Below are 25,832 nucleotides of genomic sequence, written 5' to 3' on the forward strand. Positions count from 1 at the left end.
GAAATCTTGTGTCATGCCTTAACTATCTCTGCCAAACACTTCTCCCTGTGCATAGTATTTACTCATTTATCAGTATTTCCCAGCAGTTATTTTCTTGTTCCAGTCACGGTTGAGCCGGATGAGGAGCGGAGCAGCTGTGTGACATGAAGATCAAGTGAATCCCACATGTGACTCTAACCAGCAGCCTCATTTTCTTCATCCTTTTGACAATTTACAGTAAAATAATAAAAGCCATTAACTTCAATGACACAGTTACAGACCATATATAGATTATGGAGGGAGTGGTTCTATTGAAGACTTTGGTTAAAAAGACCTGTCCTGGTGTTGGTTTCCTAATAAAAGAGTTAAACTAAGCAAAATTTTTTTTTTTTTTGATGATAAGCAATCATCTTCAAAAAAACATCTTCATTCTCATTTCATCAATGTTCATGACCAACCTTGTAGCATTTAGCCTGTATATTAGCATAGTAGCAAGCCATGCTTAAAAGGGTCCATTTCCATTGTTTCAGTCATCGTTAAAGACATTACCCACCCAGAAGGCCAGCCCTGTCCCTGCTCCACCTGATCCATGTGGTTCAGGATCAAGATGCTAAAGATGTGATCATAGAGTCTAATGGATCCTAATGGGCTGCTGACAGGTTCTGAACGCTGAGTGCTTCTCCACTGTGTCTGGACACTATATAGAGTGTAGATTATGTAGGTCATCACTTCAGCCAAGTGAAGTGAAGAGAGTGTTGGGACACGGTGCTGTGGCTTTAATGCCCCCTCCTCTTGCCCCTTCTCTCTCCCCATATACTGTATATATTTAGAAGGCAGGCTAAAGGAACTGGATAAAGGAACTGGATATTCCCTCAGGTCCTGACCTTACACTGCTGACACACATGTAAATGCATTGGAGGAATCAGTGATCTCACTCATAGTTATTTTCTGGCAGGGCCTTTAGGGGGCGTACCGACCTGAGTCAGTTAGCAGTGACATAAACACAGGAAACCTAAATAATATCTAACTAAAAGGCGCTCTTTTAAGTCTGTGGCTTTCTGAGTTATTACCCCTTCATTTAAACCCCAGGGGGTAAAATAATGGTTTACCTTAGGAATGAAAAAGGTCACAGTTATAACTAATGATGCTACAATGCTTTAATACTAACACTATTACAGACCTCGCGCTGCAAGAACAGACTTACAAAATATCAACAAAGCACTATAGCACACAGGCCACACAGGTCCATGTGTTGGGGCCGTGAATAATGGTGTGTGCTTTCTGCTAACCTGACAGAACAGGGGAAACGGTATGGGGAGATTTAAAAGGGGGGAAGGAAAATTCCTAATGTAACACTGAGCAGCAGAATGTGAGGTAGAAAACAGTCTAACTCCTCCAGCTCTACTGTATACAATTAAAAAAAACAACCAACAACTTCTACAATAGTCCTCGCTGCAGACCATTCAAACATTGCTCGAGGGCCCTTTAAGTGTAGGGATTTCATTATTACTCATCTTAACTGGCTGACTATTCCAATAGTTTCTGTTTTTCTGCGCTGACTACATTCCATATGCCAACAGTAATGGAATTCCTTCTGAGAATTGTTGAATCTATGATCTAGAACTCTAGCCTGTGCCGAGAGAAAGGAAAAAACAGAGAGACGCACGCAGGAAACTACGTGACAAAGAGCAGAGGAATGAAAAGTGTTGAAAAAATGGAAACAAAAGAGCATGACAAAAAAAGAAAAGCAGGATTTCAGCATTTTTCTACAACAAACACAGAAGGGAGTCATTAAATGGACGGAGGTGAACATCTACACTAACATACCTGCAGGAAAAACTCTTTCTACAAACATATGAATGAGTCATGTTTGTTATCAGGGACATGAGCAGAGCTTTCACAGCAGCCGTGTAATAGACAATGAATAAATACATGGTGAAAATAAGGAAAGGAAAGGAAACGACTGGAAACTGGATGATAATAAAAAAGTGGAATCTTAAGAAAAAAAATGGAACAGTGAAACTAAAGAGATGAAGAGAAGAGAAAAGAGGAGGAAAAAAAAATCTTTGTCCCAGATAAGACGAAGCCCTGACAGCAGCGCTCCGAGGTCGACTCTGTCTGAATGTTGCTACATTATAACCTCAACACTGTCACAGCCTGGAGCAGAGTCTGGAGGAGAAATGAGGAAAGATGGAGTGTAAAGTAGGAGTCAGAAACCAGGAGACAGTCTGGAATCCATAAAGAGGAGGCGACACAGACGGGCACATAAGAAGTCAACAGAGTTTATTCCACTGACATGATTGGTGGAGAAAAAGAACTGCTTTCAAACTGAGTCGATGTAGTTGTATTTAATTCTTTGTGAATCATCCCTTTACGTGTAAGGTCACGAAAAGTCATTTTAGTAAAATTCCAATCATGTGTAGATTGGGAGGGGAAGTGTGATTGGCCCCCACATGGTACTGACAGCAACACCATCCAATAGGAGCCCAACCTCGTTGCACTGACGTTCACTATTGTCATGATGCTGGTATGTTTTTAAAACAGAAGAATTTACATTGACTTCTAAACAACAATCTTTGGTATATATTTCTTTGGTGCCTCGCCATCAACCAAACCCTGTAACCATGGTAACGACGGCCATTGTTCTTTCACAGTCTTTGGTTTGGACTCACTGGTGATTCATCACCTTTATGTTGTACTTTTATGATCCATCAGTCAAAAGCTTTCCTACCTCAGCATTAACTCACTTGTTCACTCGCTGACTGACTCAGTAACTGACTCAGTAACTGATCTACTTTCACAGTCTTTCTGTCAACCCCTTCAATGACCTAACACAATCAATCTGGGATCAATCTACTCATTAGATCACATGCGTCTCTGTGACCGCTCTTTCTCTCTCTTTTCTCCACTCATTCCTTCCTCACTCGCCCTCTCTACATGCTGTATAAATGGGGTAGCAGGTCACACACAGTCCGCGGCTCTCACGTCTCCCTCGCTGCTTCGCAACGCAACAACACACACAGCAGTCACTAAGCCTTCAAAGCAGCACAGCTGCTCTCATTTGATCCATATTTGACTTATGCTGCTTTGATCACTGACAGCAAAGAGGTCTGTAGAGCTGTTAAGAAGGATTGTTGGTACAGCCTAAGCCTGGAAATGGATAAAAACATGAGGGGAAAAAATATCAAAGAACAAATGACTTACAAACCCTTCTATGTATGTAAACAAGTTGATAGTAAACAGATAAATAGACTTGGTTCTTACCAACTATATCATTAAAATAATATTAACTTAGCAACTGAAGCCTGAGAATCAAAACATTGAAATTTTTACTTCTGATTTCCTTGGTTGACAAAGTGTGGTAAGCCACAAGTATTAGGTTCGTCATATATGGAATGAATTCTCAGTACATGGTGAGTGAAACAGTTACAAAAAGTCAAAATGGTCAAAAAAAAAAATCTACTTTCATTCCCACTCATTCATGATATTTGACATCGATCAACAGCAGCAGGCTCCGTCAGTGCTGCTTACATGCTTCTTTGACTAGATTTTCTTTCATTTTCTTGAAATTTCAAAATAAGCAGGGAAACCTACTGATCACCCGTCACCCAGACTGCCACAGAGTCAAACTCCGCTCAGAGCAACACAGTCAAAATGGTCATTTGCTGCTTGTAACAACACACTTAACAAACTAGCAACACTCGGAATGACACGATGACCAGCTGAGAAAGCCTCCGAATGAATACTGAACACTGTCTCCTACTTTGTTTAAGCACGTTTCCCCTCATTCACACAATTTTAATGTGGTCTGTGATGTCCACAGTAATACTTCACAGGAACCAAGAGTGTTACCTCGTCCACAATTCTATACCACTCGTTCTTATCAGTCTTCTCATCACAAACCTGCAGAGTCTGCCTTTCAGTTCTTATCTTCTCTGTATTTGATACATTGAATTACACTTCAGGTGAATCTACACACACACACACACACACTCAAATGCCAACATGCACATGCCTTCCTCTGGATCATTCCCGTCTCGCTCTCTTACCTGTGACAGTGATCAGCATGGTAGCCACCAGAGGTCTGTTGTTATCCAGTTTTCGGCTCAGTCGGATTTCTCCGCTGGTGTGATTCAGGAGCAGCAGGTGAAGCTCGTTCCCCCTGTCGATGGTGTAGTACAGTTTGTCTGACACATCGGGGTCGTGGGCAGGAACCTTTCCGATCACCCCGCTGGGGAAACTGTTGGAACGGTTAGACACGAAGTTGTTGAAAATAATCTGAAAGGCCTGCAGAGTGGGTCGGTTGTCGTTCTGGTCCACCAGTCGAATCCGTACAGTTGCTCTGCTGACCAGAGGAGCTGAAGTAGCCTGCACCACTATTACATACTCATTCCTGGCCTCGTAGTCCAGATCAATAAGAGAAGTGAGCTCTCCTGAAAAGATGTCCATCTGGAAGATTTCAGGAATGTTACCTTCCACAATTTGGTACATGATCTGAGCATTTGTCCCTTCGTCTGGGTCAGTGGCAGTGATCTGGGCCACCACAGAGCCCACTGCACTGTTTTCCTTCACTTGGACTTCAAAGTCATCTGCTGGAAAAACCGGGGCATTGTCATTGACATCAAGGACCGTCACCTGGATCTGGACCGGGGTTCTCTGTGGTGGAACGCCGCGATCAACTGCATAAGCAGTGAGCTCATAAAATGGCACACTCTCACGGTCCAGACGTCTGACCGTTCGGACAATTCCAGACGTGGGTTCAATGGTAAAATCTCCGTCACCGTCCTCACCATTTTGGAAAGTATACTGAACGCGACCATTGGCATGGGCATCGCGGTCAGTGGCCGAGATTTGGAGGACACTGGTGAAGGGAGGGGCGTCTTCACTCACCGTTCCCTGATACCTGGTGCTGAGGAACTGTGGAGCATTGTCGTTCACGTCATTGACATTCACCTCTACGTATGTAGTGTCAGACTTCTGTGGTATACCGTTGTCTTTAGCTGTAATAGCCAGAGTGTAGGTCATCTGATCCTCATAATCCAGCTCTGCCTGCAGGGTTATGGCCCCAGTGGCAGAGTCAATTCGGAATTGTGGGATATTGTCCTCGAGGTAGTACGTGATTCGAGCATTTTCACCAACATCATCGTCCGTGGCACTAATCACCACCACCGAGCTTCCTGGTGGTTGGTCTTCATTAACACTGACGGAGTAGTGGGCACTCTGGAACACAGGACGGTGGGTGTTTGCGTCTGTGATGTTGATGTGAACTTGACAGGTGTCGTGGAGCGTGCGGTCTGAAGCGGTGACAGTCAGGACATAGCGCCGCTCCTGTTTGTAGTCCAGCGGGAGAGCTAAAGAGAGTAGTCCTGACCCTCCTGCTGTGCTGATGGCAAAGCGGTTCCTGGTGTTTCCTCCTGTTATCTGATAGGTCACAGCGCTGTTGACATCACGGTCCACTGCCGTCACAGTCACTACACTGGTCCCAACATTAGCATCCTCATTGAGGCGAGCGTAGTACTCCTTCTGGAGAAACTCAGGGCGGTTATCATTGACATCCATCACTGTAATAGTTACACTTGCTGTAGCAGAAAGCGGGGGCATTCCATAATCTCTGGCCTCCACTCCAAAGAAATAATGCTCCACAGATTCTCTGTCCAGAATGGATTTAACAGTGACCCAGCCTGTGGCAGCATTGATGATGAAGGGCGTGTCAGAGCTGGTGCCCGTCAACCTGTACTCCAGGCGGGCATTGTCACCTGAATCTGTATCAATGGCCTGGATGTGGAGGATGGAGCTGCCAACTGGTGCACTCTCAAGCACAGAGGCCTGGAACGGCGTGGAGACAAAGATGGGCGGGTTGTCATTCACATCCGTAACCTGGATACTCACAATCCCAGTGTTGTTAGAGAGAGGCGGTCGGCCGTTGTCCTGTGCGCGAACGCGAAGCGTATACTCGCGTTCGGACTCGTAGTCTAGTGGCGCCACCACCTGAATTTCACCAGTGACACTGTCGATGGAGAACTGACCTCGGCTGTTACCGCTGATGATGTTGTAGTGAACTGCAGCGTTACTGTCCTTGTCCCGGTCTGTAGCACTGACACGCAGGATCTCAGTGTGGGGCCGTACATCCTCCTTCACCGCCACCACGTAGCGTTTTTCACTGAACTGTGGAACATTGTCATTTTCATCCAGCACGGTTATAAATACTTTGACAGAGGCAGAGCGCGGTCCAGGGTCCTTCCCCTGGTCACTGGCCTCCACCTGTAGAGTATAGTGTTCATTTACTTCTCTGTCAACTGCTCCACGTGTCGTAATGAGGCCAGAGCGCGGGTCAATTTCAAAGGCTGAGCGTGCCGTTACCGCACTGTCACCAATGAAACGGTAACGAATATTGGCGTTGGGTTGGGAGTCGGAATCTGTTGCTCTGAGTTGTAAGATGGGATAGCCTTCCTCCACGTTCTCCCTGATTGTCTCCCTGTACTCTGTCTGTTCAAATATGGGAGAATGGTCGTTCCGGTCAGACACCGTAATAGCCACCATCGTGGTGCCAGAGAGTCGAGGAGAGCCGTAATCAGTAGCTGTGATCCGGAAGTAATGCAGATCCATGTGTTCTCTGTCAAGGATCTGAGTGGTGGTGATGAGGCCTGTGTCTTGGTGGATGTGGAAATAGTCAGATGAGCGACTGTTCATTAGTGGGGACATTGTGTAACTCACTCGACCTGCGTCTCCTGCATCTTGGTCTGTAGCGGACATAATAATGACGGATGTTCCAGGAGGCTGGTTTTCAGCCACTTGTACTTGGTAGTTATACAGGGAGAAATGAGGATGTCTGTTGGCCGCACGACGGGACCGAGACCAGGGCATCAAGGTTTTTCTTTCCACTTCTTCCTGTGAGGTTTCATCCTCTGCTACTATTATCAGTTTCTCCAGACTCCTCTCTCCCCTTGAGCTGTGCCTCTCCTCATCATGTTTCTCTCTCCCAAGCTCTCCCCCATGGTACCTTTCATCTACCTGCTTCTCTTTCTGCCCCCTTTTGCTATCTGACTGTATAATGCCGGTGGTGCTAGTGCCCCTCTCCTGACCCTTTCCTTCCTCGACCTCTCTCTGCTCCGCCTGCCGTGATTTTGTTATCCCTCTTCTCCTCTCCCACTCCTCCCCTTTCTCTTTCCCCTCTCCTTCTGGATCTCTCCCTCTTATCAGCCCCGCCTCTATTTCACCCTCCCCCACCTGTAATTTTCCTCCCCCAGCAGCAACAGCAGCAGACCCCTCCAAACCCTCTCCCTCCCACTCTCCCTCCTTCTCTCTGCCTCCACCCTCGGCCCCCATCTGCTGCATATCTGACTGTCTAACACCTTCAAGCTCTAATGGCACTTGCTTACCGGGTTTTAATTGCATAAGTGCGTGGTCTCTGTGCTCAGTGGCTGAACAGTCACTACATACTGTTTGGTCCACGTCCCACAGTGCACTGTCCCACCGGTCTTTCCGACTGTGTCGTGAAGATTTCTCCATTTCAGCATCTTGACTCCCTTCAAATGCCTCTCTCATTTCCTTCTCTTCTGCATTGTTGTTGTTATTGTTGTTGTTATTGTTAGTGTTAAATCCGCTCCATAAAAACACATGCAGAGAGCTGTGTGGAGCTGTCCATGGTTCTGAAACCTCCTCCTCTTCTACTTGCCATGTGGTGACATTTGCAGTGAGGTGATGGGATTTTTCAGCACTTGCAGTGGGAGGATGAGCTGACACAACGTGGTGTGACTTAGCAGAAAACTCAGAAGGTGAGAGAAACCCTGAGTCACCGGCCGGTTCTGTCTCAGAAGTTTCTACAGTTTCACCAGACAGTCGGAGCTCTTCAGTTGATGTTTCACTTACTGCACATTTGACTGTGTGTCTTTTAGTGGTGAGAGCGGTGGTTGGGAAATTGAATTTGAATTTCTGAAATGCACTGTTGCTGGATGAAAAATGCTGGCCATGCGTCTCAGTCATGTTGCTGGGGGGAAATTGGTTGGGGAGATTCCTGTGAGCTATGTCTCCCCCGGGGACTATAAAATCAGCTAAACATCCATCCCCCATCCCTACTCCGTCAAAACTGCCGAAACAAGCAGCAGGGAATTCCCTGCACTCTTCTCTCTGGGTTTGCCTGCTCTGCCCTGCAGTTTCTACTGCTGATTTCCCCCGGCAAAGCTCATTACCACTCCTGCATTGGAGCCTCCAAATCAGAAAAGACGAAATATGACCCGGATAATCAGATAAATTAATCTGTTGGTTACCTCGGTTCTTCGTTTGGGCGTCTTTAATATCTCTGAGCTCCTCATTACACCTTATCCTGACACAGTTGTACCTAATCTTGGTATCACAGAGAGATGCCCCACACCAGTCTATATGCCCCCTGGTACCAGGGTTAATCACTGTGCAATGCCTGGTTGCTTCCTCCCCATCCTCCTCCTGCCTCTCACACCTCAGCTCCCTCCCCTTCATGCACCCAGTCAAACAGCTATCATCACTGCACTCTCTGTTGCTGCTGGGATCGATAACATTGTGCCTGCCAAAATGAGAACAATTACCGGTCCTTCTGTGCGCTCTGGCCGAGCCCCAGTCGGCAACACGAGCCATGTGGCTGTTGCTGCTGGTCCTGTAGCCTGGATTTGTTTTATCCTTGAAACCGATCAGGGGTGAGTTGAAGAGTGGAGGAAACAGGGCGTGATTCAACTTTGACCGTTGTTTTGTGAACCCAGGGACTGGTTTGATGGACAGATAAACACCTAATGAACTGTGGTATCCAAAAAGATGACATATGGAACCTGAAGAGCCGGCTGGCGAGGTCACGTCTGAGGCAGAGTGCGAAGGTAAACACCAGCAGAGATGCTCGGATGTCAGAGAGAACCATGAACCCACAGGCTTCTTCACCTCAGGAGCCCTCTCCGCCTCCTCTCCCTCTCTCTCCCCTCCACTTCCGGGTGGCCTGCACAGGCCAGAGGCGTGCACAAAGACTGTTGCGGCGCCACGTTCGGCGAGGTGTGGCCTTGACGCCGACCACCGTTGCGCGCACGTTCTGGTCCTTTGTAGTACTGCCCGTGATTCCCGGTGTTGAACCGGCGATGAACTGAAAGGAGCTGCGCCGGCAGGGGAAACAACGCCCCGGTCCTCCATCCTCCTCCCACCGTCACCACCTCTGTCCAAGCCGACGCCATCTGAGCGTTTACCTGAGGCCAGAGGGGGAGAGGGTGGTAATAGTGCCGGTGAGCCGGCTCCACTCCTCCAGCTCCTACCGGCTTGTTTCAGTCTTGTCCAATTCACGTGAAAAACTCCTCCTGCTCCCGGTACTCCGGAGCATCCTTCAGTCTGTATCCACTCCACGACCCACCTGAGTGGCTGTAGATCCCAGCTGCCACTCTGCGCTCGGTCTGTCTCCTCACTCCGCTGCTCCTGCTGCCGCTGCTCCTGGCTCACTTTTCCGGCGTCTCGATAGCAGAGGCCGGGGGTCCACTGGGTGGAAGCCCCTCCTGAGATCTCCGTCCCCGGGGTTAAGGCAAACAAAGGGCCGAGGAGAAGCAGGTGGAGCACCAGAGACGAGAGCAGGAGCGGGGTGAAGCCCGACAGCAGTGCAGCCATTTAGTCTTTTCCTTTCTCTCCTTCTGTCTCCTCCTTTCTCCCTCGTCCACCTCCGTCTCTTCTATTACACTCTCTCCCTCTCTCCTTCTCTTTCCTTACGTCCGCCACTTCTCTTCTCCCTCCTCGTTCCGGCTAAGTGGCCAGTTCCAGGACCGCCGGCACCGCCCGACACCTTTCCCCAGGCTCCTCCGTCTCTCCGTCGGCCTGAAGAGTTGGCATCTACCCGCTGTGCTCCTGTGGGGAGCAGGAGGTGTGAGGAGCGTTAGTGGCGGCGCGGCGTGAGCAGCAGCATCTCTCCTCGTGTTCGTTCACGTCCAACATGGCTCACACACTCACACAGACTGGCTGGCTGGCTTCCACACTATCCTCCGCTTCAATGTGTGTGTGTGTGTGTGTGTGAGAGAGAGAGAGAGAGAGAGGGAGACGCAGCACAGCCCGGTGATACAGGCCACTCTCCATCCATCCGCGCACGCAAACGCACAGTCACACACACATTCTCCTCCTCCTTCTCTCTCTTTTCCATTTGCACCCCTCCCCCTAATGGATTGCATCTCTCTCCCTCTCCCCCNATCTGGTGCGCAAGGCATCAGCCCTACCAACAACTGGAACATGAAATGGAAATTACCATCATGTAGGATTTATACCTAGGAAAGCCTGTAGAGTCGTCCGTTCCTAGAACTATTACAAAAGACAGCAGCTGCCGGAGGAGGAGGAGGAGGAGGAGGAGAGTGGACTGAATCCAAAACGTTCTGTTTAGGCATAGAAACAAATTTGATAAATCTTGACAAACTATTTCACCCCCCCCTGGAAACAAGTCTCCACTTTATCCTGAAGCTAAATCAATATTCAACCATTTAAGAATGAGACAAAAGAACTAAGAACACCGAGAGATGGGACTGAAAGGCACTTAGTTAAAGCAAGATTTATAATAAATCATTAATAATATATTCATTATCAACGAATAAAACCTATTGATTTTCAAATCAAGTCTAAAGTCTGTACTTCAGACATAGTCGTGCTGTGATCATCAGGCTGCACGCACTGTGTTCCAGTCATTGTCAGCTCTCGTAGGAGTGACGTCATTTACTATCAGCGGTGAGTAATTCGGGAGAGAGAGGGTGAGAGAGAGAGAGGGGAGGTGGGGGGGACTAGCAGTTTCCAGAGGTAGAATAAATCCACCTACAGTATAGATCACGCTCTCTGTGGACAGCCATTCATTTGCTGTTCCACTAAAACCTATTACACAGGATTTCTGGGATTTATTACTAGGAGACACGTGACGCGCACCATCATCCCAATTTGATGCTAATTTACGCACGGCCAAATGGACGCATTCATTTCCTGATACTTGTTGAAGTAAAATCACATTATGCAAAGTAGCCCATAAACACATTTCCTCCAACAATCTCCTCCATTCAACCCCAGTGTGTGATACAGACGGGCTGGTGCAGGTTTTCTAATGACACCGCCTGGAATTAGACATGACTGTGTCTGTGGTTGGTTGATGGGTGGAGACGCAGAGGGCGTGTCAGGCGGAGGCGCACGTTCTACAGGCACTCAATTGTATTTTCCCTGTTTCTGCCTCTGCGCGGTGGTGTGGCTGATGTCGGCCGGTTCTGTTCGCTGTTGTGATGACAACATGTGATTTCTGACATTGCTGAGAGTCTGGTATAGTTATTATAACCAAACCTCAGTTTGTTTCAGTCACGGACAACCACTAAAACGGTGGAATAAAATTAGCTGTTAACACTAAGGTATAGAACTACGATTATTACAGTTGTGATATAAAAAAGAAACCATAAGAAAATTAATCTGAACTATTGTGCTATTTAAAAACAGCGGTGGTGGTTTATTAAATATTTATGGGGCACAAAGGGGGGGGGCAGGAATTATTGAGGGGTGGTAACATATGTCAGTTGTGGGGGTTGAAATTGGGAACCGGTTCAATTCCTAGGGATTGTAATTCTTCCTGTATTAGAGTTCCTCTAACTGGTTCCCTAGACTGTTTGATGATGTTATAGTTGTGTGATGACATCACACGGTTTTTAGCTTTCATCAAGAATTTTGTTTTTTGCTTTACTTTCATAAAGACACCACATTATTATTACTACCAGCATCATAAGCAGTTAAGCACTTTTTGTTCCCATCTCCCACAGGTTTGTAGCCCAGGTTTCAGAGCCCATTTCTCATTGGTTAATCCTCCAAGCTCACTGAAATATTAATAGTCTTCAGGCATTGACTTTGTCCTTCAGTTCATTTTGGATTTTCTTGGTGATTTAGGTCACGGCAGTGTGAAGGAGAGTCCGTTCCACCCCAGTCAGAGAAGCCTGTATTTCCCAGCCAATACCTCCGATACTTTACTGTTAAAGTGTGAAATTTAAATTTGCAATACCTACATTATTAAAATAACAGATGCCGAGAAGAAGACGCAGCAGCGATCTTCAGCACGTGTGTTTTATACAGCTTGGATCTCTGCCTTTTCTCCTTCCCCTCGGAGCTGTTAGACACAGATATAAGTCTCTCCAACATCCATATCCTCCTTGTACAAATAAGATTTAGAGGCCCATGAGAAGGATACCCCCACCCACCACCACCACCACACACCATCCTCACCTCCACCCCACTTCCTTGCTCTGCTCTGTCACCAGGATTTGCCACCTTTTTGCATCATGTCCCTGACCTCTTCACTCCTCAGTCAGTGAGATTAGCACGGAATGTAGGTTGTAGCGCAGCCTGGGAGAGTTAACAGGATTTGAAATGGGAGTGCGTGTCCGTCCGATTAGCAGCGGACGTCTAGACCAGTGGTGACGAGGCAGCGGTCGAGTCAGTGGACGGGATTTGTCTGTTATGATGACCAAGACGTGGTCACAGAGTTTTGGAAAAATCTTTAGTTTATATATGTAAGAAGTCAAAAGAACAACTGGAGAACAACTTTTCTTTCTTGCTTCACTCTCACTCAACTGAAACAAACCAAAGTGAATGTGCTGGAGTCCTGATCAATGGAAATTTGACCTTCAAGGCAACAGCTTTGTAGTTCATTCAACATTTCAAATAATGAATACTGTTTTGATGCCGTCTCACGTTCTAGTTCACGCCTTCAGATAAGAATGGAATTTCACATTTGTTTGTCTCTCTGCTGGGAGAACTGGCCTTAATTTAATTTGCATTTTTTCTGCTAAGACATCATCAAAAATGTACTTTTTTGAAAGGTTACACTAACATAAAGAAAACAGTAGCGTTTGACCAACTGGATTTATAGGCCAACAGCTCAAACACGGACTTTTCTTCACAGCAGATCATCTGCCTCTAACTCACTTCCTCCTGCCCTCATTAACTGTTACATCGACTAATCAATTATTCTTCATGTCATTCACTTTGCCTATGAATCTTCCCTGTGGTGATCGTTCATTCCTCCTGCCTGGTAACATAATCTCTAACCTCCTTGGTGCTCAGTACCCATCGTCTCTTCATCTTGTTTCAGCAGCCAGTTCCTAATCCCAATCCTGGACACCGTCTGATGAAATCCCAGCTCCACCTTGAAAAAGAAAAGATATGAAATTAACGTGAAACCAAATGAAATTGATATTTAGTAATACATTTACAAAACGTTTTTGTGTGGACGGTATCTGAACAGACACATTGGATTTTACATAATTCACATTAAGAAAAATTCCCACTTCTGAAAACCAAACATGGAAATTAGACCAATCCTTGTAAGTCCTTGAAAGTCTTTGAGCTATTTATAGCTCTCCTTCTATCAGGAGGAAACAGCAGTGAAGGAGCCGGGAAAAAACACCCGGCGTGAAGTAACTGATTTGTATTCTAGAATAAGGGTCGTTAATTATACGGGATGGAAAGTTAATAACATGGGAAATGTGTGAAAATGTGACAGTGGATTTGGATTTGGACTGTCCACTCTGAGTGTCTCCAATCAAAATCAAGTGTGTCCATTCCTCAGTCAGGTTTCAAATTCAAAGATCTGACTGGAATTGTCTACATTTGAAGCTCGGAAGTGTCTTTTCAGGCACGAAGAGTGAGTGACGATAAACAAACCAACCTTGAAAGTAAAGAGAAAACACACACGGACCTGTTTATGTCAAGAAAACAACAACAAACAACAGTGATCAACAAACCACACACTTCAACTCCATCAACTCCCACAGATACCGATTCTTATTGACAATCCTGAGTGTGTGTCAAACTCTGAAAGCTGAAAGTGTGTTTGTTTTGAATGTGACTTTGAAAGAATGGAGGCAGATTACATCACCAACCTTGAAGATTTCCCAAAGTCCCCTTGAAAACTCCTGAATAATTAATAGCCTGTCAGTCAGATCAAATAAAAATCGGAGATAAAATCAACCGGGGGCCAATGGGACTGTTCTGTGCTGCTCTGTTAACTACGGCAGTAAACGATATAAAAACATAAACAGTTTTCCTCCTATTTTCAGACGACAAACTTATTTGATCAAACTTTGACTGACTTTAAATTCCAACTACGTTGTGTCTACCTTGATTTTTACTGCCATCGTAACTGTTCAGGTTAATTAAGTGGAGTAGAATTGGTAAGGAGCAACCTAATGGACATGAGCGTTGATTGACAGCGCGGAGGGAGCGCTGGACCACTGAGAGCTTTTTATAATAGACCAGAGAGGCTGTAAGCGCTAAGTGAAAGTGACTGACAGTTACTGCAGTTCCGTGTGGAGCTGTGATGTCAGAGCAGGGAGGAGGAGACTGTGAGGAGAGAGTGAAGGGGGGGGGGAGTAGAAAGAACAGGTAAAAGTTGGAGAAATACTGCATACAGAGACTTTATTTTCAAGTATATAAAAATACAGCTCTGACAAAGTGCACTTTCTATATGCAGAACACCAAGGATTTTTTTGACAGTGCAGAACTGAGTCCAACGTTCAAATCATACACAGCTGTGGAATGTTAGTCCTGGTAAATGTCAGTGGGTCCTGACTCGTCCTCTACAGAACGTCGACTTTATTGGATTAAATGAACCAGTCTATATGAAAAGTAAAAACAAAAGGTGAGAAAGTATCAAATATAAACTACCAGGTCCATAAAATGACTCCCATCTCAGAGGTCGGTGACATTTTTAGGTAACCTGTTATTTGGTATTCCAGAGATTCTTTTTAAACAAATACTGGGAAGTGAATCAGTTTTCAGGCTGGAACTCAAGCTGTTAGGTCTCTGTACGGTCTACGTAAGTGGAACTCACATTAAACCGTCGAGGACAGAGAACAGAATTCCATCCATGCTAAAAGTGCTGTACTCCAAGCACAACATCTGATTTGCTTCAAAATGGATTTTTGTTAAAGATAATGTTTAACGTTTATTTACACTTTCCTGAAAATCTCAACCACTGTGGTTTTTTTATGGGAAAAAAAAATCAATCACTAGTGATGACTCTGATTTGTTTTTTCATTTTCTTTTTTGTATGATGGCTATAAAAACTGACATGAACACCTTGAATGACAATGAGAGCTTAAACAAAAAAATAAGCAGATCCATCTGTTGCTGCTGGGATGAAAACACTGACTGGGAGACACACGTCTATGGATGATGTGATTGTTTAGGAAGGCAGCAGCAGCAGCGGTGGTGTCTGCGTGTGCGGCTTTAGTTTGGTGAAACAAAACCTGTGTGCGTGTGCGTGTGTGTGTGTGTGTATGTGTGTGTGTTTGTGTCTCGTTGTGTGATGGACAGATGACCAGCCTTCTCTCTTTACAGAGGAATCAATAATCGGCTACCACTCCTCATGGGAAGTCTCTTTGCTGGGCTTCAGGCTTCTCCTCTGTGTGGGTTTCCATGGGAACTGTCTGCGTGCGTGCGTGTGTGTGTGTGTTTATGCGTTTGTGTGTTTAAAAGACAGAAGAAAAGGTGAAAATAGCAGATGAAGCACAAACACATAAACACATAAACCACAGTAGGAAAGAAGGCTGCGAGAGACAATAGAAGACAGAGAGGACCACCTCGGGTCGCACTCGTCTCCCCTCTAATATATAACAGTCCTCTCTAAGTGCCGGCTGTCAATGTGTTCTTTTGCCTCTCAGTTGATCTGCCCCACCAGGGGGAGGCGCGTGGAGGTCTTGAATGTAATGTTGAAAGCCACAGGCTGTCTAAAAGCAAACGTCGCCACACAAACCCCTCTACTAATCCTGGGGAGATCCTGAGTGGCAGAGCAGGAGGAAGAGGAGGAGGGGGAGGTGGAGGTGGAGGTGGAGGGGGAGGAGGGGTAGGTGGAAGAGGAGGGGGAGGTAGAGGAAGAGGAGGAGGTGGTCTGTGGTCTGCTGCTCAGCTGTCCAGTCTGAAAGTGAGGCAGCACTGATGCATATTCAACACTGTGCTGAAGGGGGACCAGGGTGGGAGTGTGTGAGGAAATCAGGGACAGAAGAGCCACTTGCTGGACAACACACACACACACACACACACACACACACACACAGACACAGGCTGGCATATGGCGGCAGCTGCCCGGCACGTGCTGTGTGCGTGCATGGGTAATGAGCCTCGCCTCTCCGCGGGGACGCGCCTCACTTGATGAAAAGATGAAAGAATTATGGGAAGGGGTGAGGTGCAGTGAAACTTCTCCTCCTGTGATCCATATCTGTTGATTTAAGTGGCCTCTCGTCTCACTGCCAAACTCTGTGCCAGCGTTCAAGTCTACAACAAACTGTGTTCATTTAATGCTTGGCATAAAAACGCTTTTCTTGAAGACGCCACGACTCATGCCCCTGAGGTTAAACATCTGGTTATTTTTCCGTCTTGGTACAGGTGAAAAAAAATCTTCTTTTTCTCTTCCTTTTGTAAGAAGACTAGCTGCAGGGCATGATGGGGTTTTTTCCAAAAATGGAAAGTGAAATAATATGAATATTTAAACTGCTAAGTTTTTTAATTACAAAGTTAATCTTAGCAGTCAAAAAACAATTAATTTAACTAGTGGACAGATTTTGTGTGTGTGTGTGTGTGTGTGTGTGTGTGTGTGGCCTGACCATGTGTTTAGATGTGAGGGGTTCACTGAGGGGTGAGAACAACTGTGTTGATTGTTCAGTCAGTCAGTGACCTGACCATTGAACAGAACGGGTGATGGAGAATGGAAAGAGGAAGACAAGGAAAACGTGTGAGAGGACGACGGTGGCGGTGGAGAGATGAAAATCGAAAGAAAAAATGAATGCCAAATAAGAGAGGAAGAAAGGAAGGAAGGGCGAGAGACAAAGGTTAAAGAGTGAGGAGATGAGAGTGGGAGGTTGTTAGAAGAGAAAGATCGACAGGGAGTGAAATAGCGTTGGGTTGGGATGTGAGGAAGAAAATGGAAAAAAAAAAAAAAAAAAGCCAGGAGTGAGAACGGTGACATTTATGAAGCTGCATATATGCAGCGCTGATATAAATATCCTGATATAAATATCCTGTTTGTCGTTGTTTGCCTGCTTTACATCTACACCACCGAAAACTTCCTGACTGCCACAGACTCCACTGCAGATTAACAACATCTCCATGAAGACACATCCTCCCAGGCTGAATGATCATCCCCGACTGGCTGCTGAAAAATTCTTCACTGAACATGAAGTACACACTCAGTCCACTGGTGATCAAAGTTAATAATAAAGCTCCTCCAGCAAATGAAGGATCAATGATTTTAGCATCCTAAGGAGACTGTGATTGGTCATTACTACACAGCAGAAATCTTGCAGCGCAGTCAGAAATGAGGTCAAAGCCCAGTTACCAGTTGTAGGTTTTAACATCTGTCTAATGTCTGGCCATGTCTTTTGTCCAGTGTAGCCTGTGAACTGCAGTCCAGGTCCAGTTAAAGCACCGGATCCAAGACTGAAAAAGAAAACCAGCAAAAACAAAAAAAAAAAAGCATCAAATACATTCTGTGTGGAACTTTACCAAAAGAGGTTGTAAATCCTCTGTTTGGCTGCTGTGTAGCCAGAAGGAGTTCTGCTTCAGTCAATGCACTGACACAATGTTGACCGTTTGAAGTTCTATTTGTGCCTGAAATAGAACATGGAACAGGATTTCACTGTTGTGTTGTCTCTGAGGTTGATGAGTCTGTAGATCTGACACATTATTGAGTTTTTCCACAGTATAGAAATAGAGGACGTCACATATGTAAAACCACATGACACACAATGTTTCAAGAAAGATGAGGACAGTGTTGGGGGGAGAAACACGGCGTTTTCCCCGAGAGATGTTCCAATTTACAGCACAGTGAGTGCGAGGCAGTCGGCCGCTCACTCAGGAACACGGACTGGTTGTAAATGAGTTACACGTTGGACTGAGCAACAATTCCTCAGCAGCAAATCTTTATCGCAATTTCCATGATGACAGTGACACAGTTTGATGTTCTACAAAACACTGAAATGCAAAAGGAGCGTCTTCAGAGGTTCGATGACCTTTTTTCATAACAGCAAATCAACAAAACAACACAGACACTGATGAATCGCATTGGGTTTACGTTCCTGTAGAACCTACACTCCCCCCACCACAAGTTAGTATTTCTGATCTTATTTAAAATAAAAAAAGGTAAGATTTAAATCTATTCAGTCGTATGGTGTATAATTTTTTTTGTGAATTCAGAGGAGCGGTAGAGAAGAGTTTCAGAAAGTTTCTCTAAAAGGTCAAATCAAATACCAAAATATCTGCGTTGAGGTCACAGGTTTTCAGCAGCATGGAGTTAATTTGATTTTGGTACCAAACCAAATGTATTGTTTTAAAAAAACTGGTCTTTTCCACAGCAGCTCAAGCAGAAACACGTCATCTGTGAGTGGTCTTTCTTAAAGACTTGGAGCTTTATCTTCGTCACGCGGCTGCTGCTGCAGCAACACACCGGGGTGACAAATAAAGCCACTCACCAGAGGAGACAAGCAGACTGGTAATCAGCCTCCAAACCAATCTGTAATCTGACTCTAAACATCGTTCAACATCACCACAGCCCATTCTCTCAGCGCGTCTGTCTTGGACCCGAGTCAAACTGCATTCATATTCAAATCACCATTGCTTTGTGCAGGTCTGGCTGTGGTTTCTGTTTCACCCAGTCTGTCTGTTTGGCACCAGGCGAGTCAGGCTGCAGCCGAGCTCCGACGGAAATCACACCAAATTGATTCAATATTGGATCCAGGAGAAGGAGCTGTGTCTTATTACAGTCCAGTATGAGGAAGTTTGGGCTCTGCTTCACTGTATAGGATTACATTAATGCACACAGGAAAAGCAATGGCTTTTAACAATTGAATTTTTCTCACATTAGAGTCAGTGAGGCAGGTGAGATGCTGGTAGGTTTAAGAATTACACTAAACACAACAGACATCATTTTGACATGAACATTTTCTAAGAATAATCCATTGAGGGTTTTTTTAATACAATAAATATTTTTCAATTTCTTATTGGACACAATATGAGTTAATAGCTGTGTAGGAGAAAGTCCACACCATAAAGAGTGTGTTAGTATCAAAGGTAGATTAATGCAGATTGGTGTTAGGATAACCAGAGTGTGTACATATCGTTACTCCCCAGCAGGGGGTGCCCAACACAATTTAAAGTTCCCAATCTGTGCATCAGGGTTTGTGGCATGACATTGTTTGACAAGGGGAATCCTGATGAACCACTCCATATTCTGACAGATGTGAGCCACAGGTTGATTACCGCAGCACAGACAGATGGACAGGAGGTCTGACTTTTGTCTGTTTGACCACAGAGCCCCAGTTATCTGTATAACCTGCAGACCTGAACACCGTCAGCAATTTCAAGAAATCTTAAAAACTGTTCTGTTGAGATGTATGGCCTCAGATTATATCAATAATCCACTGGTTTAGTCAGAGATTTCTAACTGACCATAGTGTGATCAGAGCAGCCCCCATAATCCATCAGTGTCTCCAGAAACATTTCCTGTCTTTATAACTCCCAAACAGAAAATACAGACAGCAACTTGGAATCATCGTTGACATTCAGCATCTCTGTGCAGACAGATTGACTTTGACAAACTAATTATCAAGGAAATCATCGGTGTTGAATAAGATGGAAAATACTGGGGTTTTGCTGAAGAAACCACAAACAACAAGTGACAAGAATCTACAGGCATGAAACTGTGCAGAACCAACAGGAGCCCAATCATCATGCATTACTGTTCTCTGTATGAACTGTTGGCAACAGACAATTATGCAACACAGACATCCAATTGAGTTTTCACATGGAGCAGGAACGGAAACTCTGCTCTATAAATCACCTGGCCTGTCTGCAGAGGTCAGACGGCAGCCTGATACCTGCAGACAGCTGGTTAACTGTGTTAGCTTCCCTACAGGGACACACTGACCACAGAGGAACACACACACACACTTAAATTTCTTTCTACAGCTAAACAATCAAAACAGCAATGCTCCAGATTTTCAATTATTATTCTTTATCCCAAAAGGCCAGATGTCAAATGTGTACGTTTTACTTGAAATATGTGTTTGCTCATTATAATAACCCGTTTTCTACAAAGTACTAAGTACAAAGTGCTAACCAACCGCCCACTGAGGAGAAGGGAGGCCTCAGATATGAAGTCAGGCTGCTCTGAGCCTCTCTTCAATTCAAGCACGGCCTAATAGGCGTGTATTTTTTTCCACAGACAGATTTAGTTGTCTGAGCCTTTGTCTCTGAGATCTCATCATGTTCCCAGGTGGTGGGAGGTCAGACAGGCTGAGTGGAGTTAGTAATAACCCTCCAAACCATTAAACAAACCTATTCTGAATCCCATCTCCCCACATTCTGGACCGGCTACAACAGGCAGGTATTAAAGCCTATTGTACTGGAGGAGCGCTCCGTCACTCAGTTGACAGCATAATCGTAGCTAATGCTAGTTTAAGTTGCGCGGTAAAGAGCTACACTACCGGGAATACGGAGGGAATAACCTCGTCTTTTATTTCAGTGTAATTACTGATTCAAAGAACACGGCGGAGCCTTGAGATGAACATTAGAGAAGAGAAGAAGGAGGTGATCAGCGGAACAGGGAGAACACCTCACTTCATGTTCTCTGGAGGTTTTTCTCCAGACTGCCAGGCGTCTTAGGGCATTTGCATTTCCACATTTACATTCAGCCTAATGACAGATCTCACGTATGATAAGTGCACGAAGATTGTTGGGAATCATAACAATAGACCTGTTATCCATGAAGGAAAGATTTTTCCTTAAAAGTGCAGTCCTTTCCTATTCTTTATTCTTCTTTTATAATGTCTGAAGAATGTTAAAAAAAATCTGAAAATCTCAATATTTGAGACACTTCTTCAAAAAAACATCTTTTATTTTCTATTGATGAATGTTATGTGTTAACTGACAGTTTTGGTTGGAAAAATATTTCCTACACAACCTAAGCCTGCGCTGAGTCGCTCGGTCCATTTCCTATGTACGGTCCACTCCTTCCACAATGCATTATGAAGGAGCTGCGGTGTGTGTGTGTAGGAAGTGTGTGTTTCACCAACAATATGTTGAACTGAGAAACCATAGAGTAGCTCTCGCTGTTACTCAGTCACACACACACACACACACACACGGACGGTCTGTTGTGCTTTCAGCTCACTGGGGGTTCATCACACACTCACCCACACCCTGGACTCCCCACTGCTCCTCCCTAATCACAAACCTTGGATATGCACTTTGATTGTAGTCTCTCTCTGTGTGTGCGCGTGTGTGTGTGTAGAAAAATACTGTATTAGCATACCGTATCAGTGCACCACAGTTAGCGTGTTCAAAGGGGTTTTGTGTGTGTGTGTGTGTGTGTGTGTGTGTGTGTCTGATGGCTGTGACTGAACACTGATGTGCATTTGTGAAGTTTTATAAAATACTTCAATAGACGACTTGTAAAAGAATCTCTAGAAAGATTACATTTTAAAAAGAGATTTTTCTGTGTCCTGGGGATTTAAAGATAATTGAGATAAATGTTGTTTAATAGCATTTCAAGCTATTTTAGACTGAAAAACACAATCACAATCACATTTCCTGGTAATAAAACGTCCTGATAATGCTTTTGCTAATAACACCTTTTTATACACAAACACCCAGATAAATATATACATCTACAGTTGGCAACAAAAAGGAGAAAACATTAATTCAGTGTGTTTGTCACAGCAGGAAGAAAAATTCAAATTTCACAAAGTCAGGCTCAGGAACAGAACCAATTATTTTAACTGGGCTGAGAAAACTCACAGTAGCCAGTCAGTCAGAGGGAGCAGGAGGCTGAGAGCAGGACACCAACCATGGAACTCAGCCACGTGTTAACAGACGGGATCACCCAGCAAACATGCACCGACATCAGGCAGCAACGGTGGAACAGCAACAATGAACTGAGCAGTCAGAGTGACAGACCCAGGTCAGTACCAGGTGAGACCAGTGAGACTGATTAGAGTGGAGCTGGACACAGGTGAGTGTGATTAACTGAATACCAGAGAGAGAGAGAGAGGGAGAGAGACAGAAGAGAGACAGAAGAGACAGAGGGGGGTTCTGTTCACTGACACAGATTTCCAACAGCTGGATTAGACAATGAGCAGCATCATGGACAGTGGTGTAGTGGTGTGTGGGGGGTGGGGGGGGGGTACTGCTGCCATTCAAATAGCAGTGTAACTGTATGTGACTCTCAGGTACAGCTGACTTTAGTGAATTTCCCCATTGTTTGGTGAATAAAGGACTTCTTATCTTAAATATGCAAACTGCCTTCATGGAGGCTGGAGATCTTAAACAGAGAGAAACCATTAGGCAGTGATGCAGAGGAGGACAGAGAGGGAGAGAGGGGGGGAGGGGGGAGGGAGTCAGAGAGGATGTGGGTCTGTATAACAGCTGCTGCAGCAACAGTTTATCAGATTAAATCTAACCATCTCCACTGACCGAGGGAGAGTTAACTGATGGCCCCAGTACATCCATGTTAGTCCACACTGACCATGACGCTCGATGCTAACTGTATGCTAAATAGTTTGTACATCGAGCATGTTAAACAATAATTTAAAATATACAAATGTTCAAACTCCAACCCGGACCTTCATCACATGCTGTGACCAAACACAGACCTCAGGACGCTGCACTGGTACAGAGTCACATGACCGCCTGCTCTGCATTACTGGTTTTTAATTGCTTTGTCTGCGTCTCCTAATATCTCTGGTCAGATGTCCTGCAGCAACTCTGTGTTTAATTAGATTCACTCACCAATTTACTTTGGTTGTTGCCCAGGGCCACAGCTTGATTAACCCCCAAACTGGAGCTCTGCACTTCAGCGACGGTCCAGATGATCACAGGTTGTTCCAGGACTTCGTTTGGTTGAACGGTAACTTCACATCTAAACCCTGTGGTTAAAACAAATTAAAAATCACATTTTTACAACCGTCTTTTGATTAATCCGAGTGATTAGTGATCAAATCATCCATTCTCTGTAGGGCTGCAGGTGTAATTTTGGCCAAATTCGGCGCAAATATTTGTCTTTTATTTATTTGATTATATTTTTTCCTTTTTGATTTTTAAAAATCTCCGTTGTCTCTTCCTGTTATTGGTGTCAGATGTCACGTTACTCCCGTTGAATTCCTTTCTATCACAACCCACTACACACACAGTCGTAATATTTCCTGTGTCGAAACCACTCAGAGTTTTGTGACACTAAAATGTGCGCTGCGTCTCAAACCCTCAGCGACGACTCCTCATGTTGACCCTCATTTAGTCAGAGCGACACAGGCTGCTGCAGCGCCTTTTTGATGTCTATGTTTTTTTAACACAGAATAATTTATCCCACAGGTGGAGCATCATGTTCCGCCTCCTCCACCCAACCCCCCCATCTCCCACATGAGCCTTGGCTTCGGGGGGAAAACTGCAGCTCACAGCAATTAGATTTCCCCAGAATCCAAATGTATACAATCATCCAGTTCTAAATGTATTCAATTAATGAACTACACAGGGCCTATTTTACCACACCACCCCCTCCTCCAGACTTGTCATCATGACCACCACCCACCACCCCCACCACGTCGCTGTGACAGTGACACATTTGCAGCTGTTTGGATTGTAATAGAAGGGGCAGGGAACAGAAAAGTGGCCACATGTTGAATGAAGCAGGACGCTGACTCTCTGCTGTCAGGAGATTATTCTACAGTAGCAGCCAGCGAATCATCTGTCGTCAGCCTGAACATGGAGGAGGTCTGAGTGTCCTGCAGCAGCCCCCACCCTTCATCCATGATCGCATCAGAATGGTTACAGTTTATAAGAACAGGATAAGACAGAGCTTCCCTCGGTGGAAACATTAACACTGCACAGAGTTTATTATTAATATAATAATAATAGTGATGATGATGATGATTATTATTCTGTTTGCACCTTTTTTCGTGCTTTAATTATATATGTCACATGTGTAATTATATCAATCACAGGATAACCAAGGATTAATCACAGTTAATCATGATTTTAATTGTGTCTGTGTAGGTTCTCAGTTATTCTGGGCATCTGGACTGGTAGGTTTTTCCGAAAACATTTCACCTCTCTTCAGGAACAAACCCTACCAATCCACTTGGCCTTGATGGATCTACTTTGGACACAATTAATTGTGATTGTAATTAATCAACAATCAACCATTTGTTTTGTTGTGTATAGTGCAGGGAGATATCTGTGTTTCATGAGCTGTATTGTCGTTTCGTCTCTTTCGTGATGATGCAGGTTTGGCACAGTGTGGACAGCGAGGAAACAAACTCCATCTTAAAGGCTGTTTTTTTTAATTATTATTGAAGTTTAGAGGCTGTGCCCAGAAACCTGTACTGTCCTCCAGGGGGTTTCTCATTCTGTCAATCATTAATTTGCTTCAGTTAAGTCTTTGGGCTTAATAAATCTTTAAAAAATATAAAATATATATCAGCTAGACAATGAAAGCACTATTTGGAGCTTTTTTCTATATTTGATGAGCCCTAGTGGTCAGCTGTGGTGCTTCACCTGGACCTGCGTTTTAGTGGAGACTTCAAAAATGGAACCCAGAGGAAACATCAATCTGATATTTACAGCCTCTGCTGTTGGGGAAAGACTATAGTCACCTTTCATATAAGTAGCACAGTACGTTGTGTTGTAGTACTAGTATCTTTACTTCATTCTTATTTAGTGACTAATGTGTAAAACGACACTTCTTTAAGCAGGAGCATGAATTAAGTTAAATTTAGTCCCGACTGTAATTCCCACTTGGGTAACAGCAGATCCAGGTGGGAAAATGAAGTAGGTCGTATTCATCACAAACAGGAAGTGGCTTTGTCAAACCTGCTGCCTGACTGCTCCAGTAAATTCCCAGCATCCTTTGCTTCCTCTTCCTCTCCACACCTTACTGCTGAGTCAGTGAGAAACTCTCTGACCTGCACAGGATGAACACATCTAAAACAGAAGGTCGTGTCCAGACAGGAAGGATATTTTTCAGCCCTGCATCAGTTTAGCTGACGTTCCTGTAGTTTCACAGTAGTCGGTCGTTTCACCTGGAAGACAGAGAAATAAAGGAAAATGCAATGTTTGTTGAGGTCAGAGGGTTTGTGTTTGTATGAACATGTCGCTCGCTTCCATCGGTATTGTTGGTTTACAAACACAAACACACACTAAATTGAATGGACACAGAGAAAACACAACAATGTGTGATATCTACTCACAACCGAGAATTTCTTTTCAGGAGAAATGTATTATATGTCATTTGAGTGGCGTGTTTGACTGTTTAACTGTTTTTTAGAAATGTTAATTTAATGCTAGCATTCTATGCTAAGTTTTATTTTATTTTGCTAACATTTAGCCATTTCTTGGCTAATTTTTATTTTTTTATCCATTTATGAAGTCTAATTTTTATACTGGCTAATTTAAAGGTAGTTTTTAGCATTTAGGTTTTTTTTTATTTCAATATCTTCTCCTATAACATTATTGTATATTCCTGTGTGTTTTCGACTTTTTCTCCATTTTTGTCCTACCTTTTGTTTTATTAATTAGATATTTGTGGATCCTGAACCTTTTGAGACCCGCTCTGTTAAACGGACTAAGAAACAACACGATTAGTCGCTCTCTTGCCAATGTCTTCACTGCCAAGAAACTAGATCAGAGTGAAACACACGTCACGGCTCTATCTGTGTGTTTGCTGTCATTATCACCTGTTGCTTCTACATTTTTTGGCTCTACCCCAGCTGCATGTTGGCTGCAGTCCTCCTCATCTCTAGATCATCATTTGTTACAGCCTGTTCCCCTCACTCTCTCTCTCTCTCTCTCTCTCTCTCTCTCTCTCTCTC

General features: G+C 44.6%; 1 protein-coding gene and 1 long non-coding RNA gene across 2 annotated transcripts in view; both read right to left on the reverse strand.

The window, feature by feature from the left end:
- Positions 1-10,088, reverse strand: part of celsr3 (cadherin, EGF LAG seven-pass G-type receptor 3) — a 72,165-nt gene extending 62,077 nt beyond the window's left edge. Inside the window, exon 1 of the mRNA XM_017036037.2 lies at positions 4,029-10,088. Coding sequence (XP_016891526.1) covers positions 4,029-9,588 — 5,560 coding nt within the window. The 5' untranslated portion in view covers positions 9,589-10,088. The remainder of the gene's footprint in view (positions 1-4,028) is intronic.
- Positions 10,089-10,458: 370 nt separating this feature from the next.
- LOC112487594 (uncharacterized) lies at positions 10,459-22,026 on the reverse strand. Its single transcript, XR_003050843.1, has 4 exons — positions 21,769-22,026; positions 18,584-18,765; positions 17,479-17,583; positions 10,459-13,123 (listed from the first exon to the last, which is right to left on the reverse strand). It is a non-coding gene; the product is annotated as an uncharacterized LOC112487594 (long non-coding RNA).
- Positions 22,027-25,832: the final 3,806 nt, after the last annotated feature.

Source organism: Cynoglossus semilaevis, chromosome 10 (assembly GCF_000523025.1).
Source record: "Cynoglossus semilaevis isolate Cse_v1.0 chromosome 10, Cse_v1.0, whole genome shotgun sequence".
NCBI classification, from domain to species: Eukaryota; Metazoa; Chordata; class Actinopteri; order Pleuronectiformes; family Cynoglossidae; genus Cynoglossus; species Cynoglossus semilaevis.